At 35.8% G+C, this 6,000-nt stretch overlaps 1 protein-coding gene across 2 annotated transcripts; it reads left to right on the plus strand.

Moving 5' to 3' along the window:
- The first annotated feature begins 1,425 nt into the window (after window positions 1-1,425).
- On the plus strand, window positions 1,426-5,577 carry LOC112527770 (plastoglobulin-1, chloroplastic-like). Of its 2 annotated transcripts, none has more exons than XM_025138566.1 (4): window positions 1,426-2,086; window positions 4,055-4,250; window positions 4,622-4,937; window positions 5,169-5,577. In XM_025138566.1, exons 1-3 carry the CDS (start codon window positions 1,470-1,472, stop codon window positions 4,931-4,933), a joined length of 1,125 nt encoding a protein of 374 aa, XP_024994334.1. In that variant the 5' UTR covers window positions 1,426-1,469; the 3' UTR covers window positions 4,934-4,937; window positions 5,169-5,577. The 2 variants fall into 2 exon arrangements, with proteins under 2 accessions (XP_024994334.1, XP_024994333.1); XM_025138565.1 differs by having other exon boundaries at window positions 5,329-5,577.
- Window positions 5,578-6,000: the final 423 nt, after the last annotated feature.

The following is a 6,000-nucleotide window of genomic DNA, read 5'->3' on the forward strand; positions in this document are numbered from 1 at the left end:
TCGTTGCCATCTCTATTCATTCCATGGGGGTGCTCTTATTTTAAAAGATTTCATTTAAGGGGTTGTTTGTTTACCTTTTAATAGTTCTATTAAAAGACAACCATTGAATAACTAAGAGATGAATCTTGTTTGACAAAAAAAAATCTATCTCTTAATGGTTCTAAAATACTCTGAATGATTTTGTATCATGGACCTCCCTTAACCATTCAACATCCTAACTTCATTATGAATAATCACCAAACAATTGTATTTCATTTTGCACTATATTATAAGAGTATTTTAATCATTCTGACTACTTAATCATTTTGCACCAAATCATTCAGCAACTGCCAAAAAACCTCTAAGTTTATTTGTTTGTATTCAACTCTTAAATATGAATGCTTAAAATAAATTAATAACTATTTTATTATCTTTTGATTGAAATAAAAAAAAAATATTTTTTTGGCTATTTCGTAAGCCTGCAATAAGTAGTGTTCCATAATTAATTTTAATTTTATATTCCAATTTTTTTTTGCATAAAATGTAGAGTAAATTCAAACTTTGCTCCCCTTGGTTTAGTGAAATCTTTGAAAGTGGAAATTAATCTTTGATAACTTCAAGTTTTTGTGGTTTTCATTTTGCTCTGAAAATGGTTCTTATCACCAATTCTGTTAGTTTTCTCTGTTAACGGCAAACACATTTTTGTGCATTTAGACTACATCCTAATTCTTTTTAAAAAATTAATTATATAACATATTGTATTTATTATAGGAAATTAAAATAATCCATAAATATAGTAAATTATCCATAATTATTTTTCTGATAAATAATTTTCTAATAGGAAATTAAAATCATAGAAAATTAAAATCCATATAAATAAATAAATTACCCATAAATATTTTTCCATTTATTATAGAAATTTTAAATCTGCAAATTAAACAAAACATTTTGCAAATCTTCCATAAATATTTTTGATGATTAATTAATCATCAAAAATATTTATGGATAATTTACAAAATGTTTTATTTTAATTTCCAATAATAAATAAAAAAATGTTTATGGTAATTTATTATATTTATACAGATTTTAATTTCCTATGATTTTAATTTTCTATAAAAAAATAATTGTGGATAATTTTAATTTCTCTATAATAAATACAATATATTATATAATTAATTTTTAAAGAGAATTAGGAAAGCAACCTAAATAGACGAAAATGTCCCTGACATTAACAAAGAAACCAAACATAATTAGTGATGGGGGACCATTTTCAAAACAAAATGAGAACCATAAGGACCGAAACTAGAATTACTAAAATTTATGTCCCACTTTCGAAAATTCCACTAAATTACGAGGACCAAAATTGTTTACTCTTTTTTCTTTTTTAAGGAAAATGTAAGACCGAAAACAAATGATTTCCATAAAACCACGTGGACAAAAGTAGCAATTTACATCGAAAGGAAACCCACCTACCAAGAACCAGTACAACGATGGCTCTCCTCTTCTCCTTCCACCGTCCATCACTCCTCTTCGAGAACTCATCCACTGCCACCACCAGCACGCCCACTTCCTCTATCCTCCGCCCCTCTGCCCCCACTTCTCTATCTTTCTCTCTCCGTCCCAGAAGAATCAAATCGACATCCATTCGGTTCTCCTCAAACAAACCCCCAGCCAACTCCGGRTGGAACCYTGTCGATCAAACCATCAACGACGACGAAGAATCAGATGGGTTGCAGTCGCCCAAGGTGACAGACGAATGGGGGGAGAAATCTGAAGGGGAAATTGAACCATTGACGAGATTGTCAACGTCTGATCCTCCGAAAGACGATGACGAATGGGGAACAGGAGCGACGGAGCAATCAGATCAGTTTTCTGCTAGCGGTAATGGCAGTCCTGTCGTTGAAGCTACGGCGGTAGAGGGTAATAGTGAACTTGAAGAGCTGAAGAGGTGTTTGGTGGACAGTGTTTATGGGTCTGGTCTCGGAATCCGTGCTTCTCCGGAGGAACGGGCGGAGGTTATGGAATTGGTGACTCAGTTAGAAGCGGCTAATCCGACGCCGGCGCCTACGGATGCGGTGGAGCTTCTTGATGGCAACTGGGTTTTGCTGTAAGTACACTTGATATCATCCCTTTGATATTGTGTTTTCTTGCATAAAATCTTCTGCACAATGCTGACATTTTGCGAAATAGAATTCATCAGTTGGGTTTCATTGATCTCTTTCAATCTATCACTTATCAATTACTCCACCTTATACATTCCAAATTCAAATTCAAATTCAAAATAGGTGCAATCAAAGCTTGGATCCTTTTGGGCAAATGGGGTATGATTTAGAGGGTTGATTTCAACTCACCCCCTAATTAATTGTAATGTTTAACAACTTCAATGAACAAGTTTGACCTTAGACCAAAAGAGGGAAATTATGTGGAGTAAATGGAAATTGATAACAAGTATTGAAATGAATTTTGACCAAAAGGAGATATGTTGCACTTATAGTGGTATACTTAACCGATAACGGAAAGGTGGAATTGTTGCATTTATTTTGGGAATTGTTGGTGAAGGGAGTATAAAAACTATTCCATAACCCCTCTGTCCCAAAAGAATGAGCTTTCATATGTATAATGATTAGAGAAAATCTGTTTTTCAAATCACTCTAGAGCATGGTTACGCCATCTATCCTACAATTGGTTTGTTTTTTCAAGATTTGCCAAGTTTGAGGGTATATATGTTAAGGGTTAGGTTCCGGGGAGAAGAAGAGTTGGTAAGAAGCGTAAGAAGGGATCTTTACTGTTGGATGCACATTAGAATGAGATGCACTAGATCAATAACCATATCTTGCGATTCATGGGTGTGTTTGAGATTAAAGGTGATCAAGGGTCCAGATCCTTTTTTAAGCTTCTCAGCTTAACTCTCCTTCTCACTCGATCCTTCGCTTATATAATGCTAGTGATATATATATATATATATATATATATATAGGGTAGGGTTCCGGTGAGAATGGAAGTTATAGTGAGAAGGGTAAAAAGGGATCTCCACCCTTGGATCAATCCTAGTTGAAGATCAACCCTAATGATATGCACCTGAACCGGTTCCCGTAAGAAGCGCAATTCATAGGATGGGTGTGATTAAAAGTGATGGACGTGTCCAGATCCCATCTTACGTTTCTCATCTTAACTCCTATTCGCACACGATCCTTCGTCTCTCTCACTATATATATTAGGATTGGGTTTTGGTGAGAAGCGTAATAAGGGATCTCCATCTTTGTATGCACATTAGGATGAGATGTACCGAGATAAGATGCACTAGGATGCACCGGATCAATCCTTGTATCAAGCACAATTCGTGGGTGGGTTTGAGATAAAAGGTGATCAAGGGTCCAGATCTCTTCTTACTCTTCTCTTCTTCTTTTATGATATTGTATTTCTAGAATTAGAAGTAATAGGAACTAGTTCATGAGCTCTTGTTATACACTATAGGATTTATATCATAGTAATCAAACACTTCTGATATAAGCAACGGCACCTTTTGTAATACTAACAATTATTAACACTTCTCATAAATCGTTTTAAGCTCGGCTAAGGGCTGTTTGGTTGGTTTTCCATTAAGTCTTGTATGGATAAAGTTGTATGTGTGGATTAATCTGTTTGTATAGATTGGAGAAGTTGTTTGGAGGTTTTTTCATAGATCGAAGAAGCATGTTTTTTTTTATTGGGAGGGGCAGGTCTGAAAAAAAACTTTGTTTTTCGAATAAAGCTCTTCCCTAGAAGCTTATTGAATAAGCCACTTTCTATATCATAAGCCACTACCAAACAGTCATGTATAGCTGACCAAATGAGCTGTGAGTCTCATGAAGCTCATTAAGCTGTTTATAAACAGGCCCTAAGTGTGTGATCCCTTGCAGGTCCACCTCCTTCACATGCCAAATGAAACCTTTTTCTTCTCCTTAAAGTCAATCTGCATCAGCATTAGTGTTCATTAAATTTTATTTCCAATTTTTGTTTTAATTTCACATTCTGTACCCATTGTGTTTGTGTGCTAACCGTAATCTACCATGATTTCGCTGTCTGAATCTATCAGGTACACTGCATTTTCTGAGCTATTACCTCTTCTGGCCGCAGGCACAACCCCATTGTTAAAGGTTGACAAGATTTGTCAAGAAATCTATACCAGCAGCCTTGCAATAGATAATTCGATTACCTTTTCTACCCCTTTTGCTACTTTCACATCAACTGCATCCGCAAACTTTGAAGTCCGAAGTCCCTCAAGAATACAGGTACCCTTTTTCTTTTTTTCACTAGTCAGGATTTTCATGGAAACAACTGCTCTACTCTTTCGGGTACTAAGGACCGAGGGGCCGTGCACCCTCACACTTGATTATAGGGGGAAAAAAATAGATGTCTTAAAGGTGCACCCGCTCAAGAAAATTTCTGGGTCCTGACACTGAGGCCTGTAATTATCTTCCCCCCTTCTTTTCCAGACGTCACCTCCGGATGGGATATACAAAGCTCATGTGGTCTGGTTTGGTTTGGTGTGGTTGGATACTAGGCAAACATTTGTTAGACTATGGTTCGCTATTTGTGTAGACTTATTACAATTTGTCTTTATTTTACTGAATCGGCTTATATATGTTGTGGGCTTATTCAGGTACAATTTAAGGAAGGGAGTTTTCAGCCACCAAAGATAAAGTCAAATGTAAGCCTTCCACAAAATGTGGATATTTTTGGCCAAAATATCAGTTTGTCACCTGTCCAGCAGCCTCTCGATGCTTTGCAAGAGGTTGTCGTGAATTTAGCAGGTGTTATTTCGGGTCAACCTTCTCTTAAGATTCCCATTCCGGGTGAACGGACAAAGTCTTGGCTTCTAATTACATTCCTCGATAAGGACTTGAGGATATCAAGAGGGGATGGTGGCCTCTTTGTTCTTGCTAAAGAAGGAAGTCCTCTTTTGGATCAATGATCAGGTATTTTATATTAACACAATAAAGAAGTATATAATACGTCACACTCTTCACCATTGGCAAGGTTTGAACCCTTAACCTGACCTCCTGGGAGGCAGAGTTGTACCAATAACCCAGGTACCGTTGGACCAATGACCCTTTGGTGAGATATTGTATATAGATTGCTTTAAAGAGAGAACCTGACTCCCATTGTTTGTACATTCTGTAATCTTGATCGAAGAGTTGACTTTTCAGGTCAAACTTATACCCCGTCCATGTGAAAATTGTTGACGGATTTAGTTGAAGACACCGTTGGGTTTTTCTACATGCCGTGCTCCCTACCATCTCATAATTTGGTCATTTTGTTGGCTTTAGTATCCTGTTGTGACTGGTTACAAACTATCTGTCGTCTCAGGATTTCTTCATTATGAGCAGACGTAAAGTGTTACCGATCCATAATTTGAAGTTGGGTGAATCCGAGAGTTTCCAAGCTCACAAGATTTGTATATTTGTTGGATAGAGATGAAAGCAGGTATGCAGATGAAGTGATGTTGATCTCATTGAAAGATCAAATAGATTTAAGAACTTGCATGTGTAAATTCTGTTGTATATTACTATTCATGATGAATTCAAGCTCTTCTGCCACATGCAAACTTTTGTGTTGGTACATCTATGTGTATTTGCATATACATACATGTGTGTGTGTGTGTGTTTGCATATATGTATGGATGTGCATATACATATATGTTTGTAGATGATAAGTAAGATGAGAACCAAAGAAATGTTAAAGAACTATGAATACATATACGAAACGAATGAAGTATTTCACATGTGAAACAGAACATGTCCATCTGTTTTATATATAATTATCAACAACTTGAATCTTCGCATAAAATAAAACTATATGAATCTTCGCATAATATATCAACAATTTATCACGGTTTTTACAAATTGAGTGGTTTTTATTTGAACTCACCCCTATATAGAGGAACGATCAAATGAAAACCACTCCAATTTGTAAAAACCGTAAAAACTACTCTCATTCATCGTTAATCTTATGAAATTTTTTCATGAAATTGTTAATCTT

The sequence above is a fragment of the Cynara cardunculus genome (genome assembly GCF_001531365.2).
Source record: "Cynara cardunculus var. scolymus isolate 2C chromosome LG 15, CcrdV1, whole genome shotgun sequence".
NCBI lineage: Eukaryota > Viridiplantae > Streptophyta > Magnoliopsida > Asterales > Asteraceae > Cynara > Cynara cardunculus.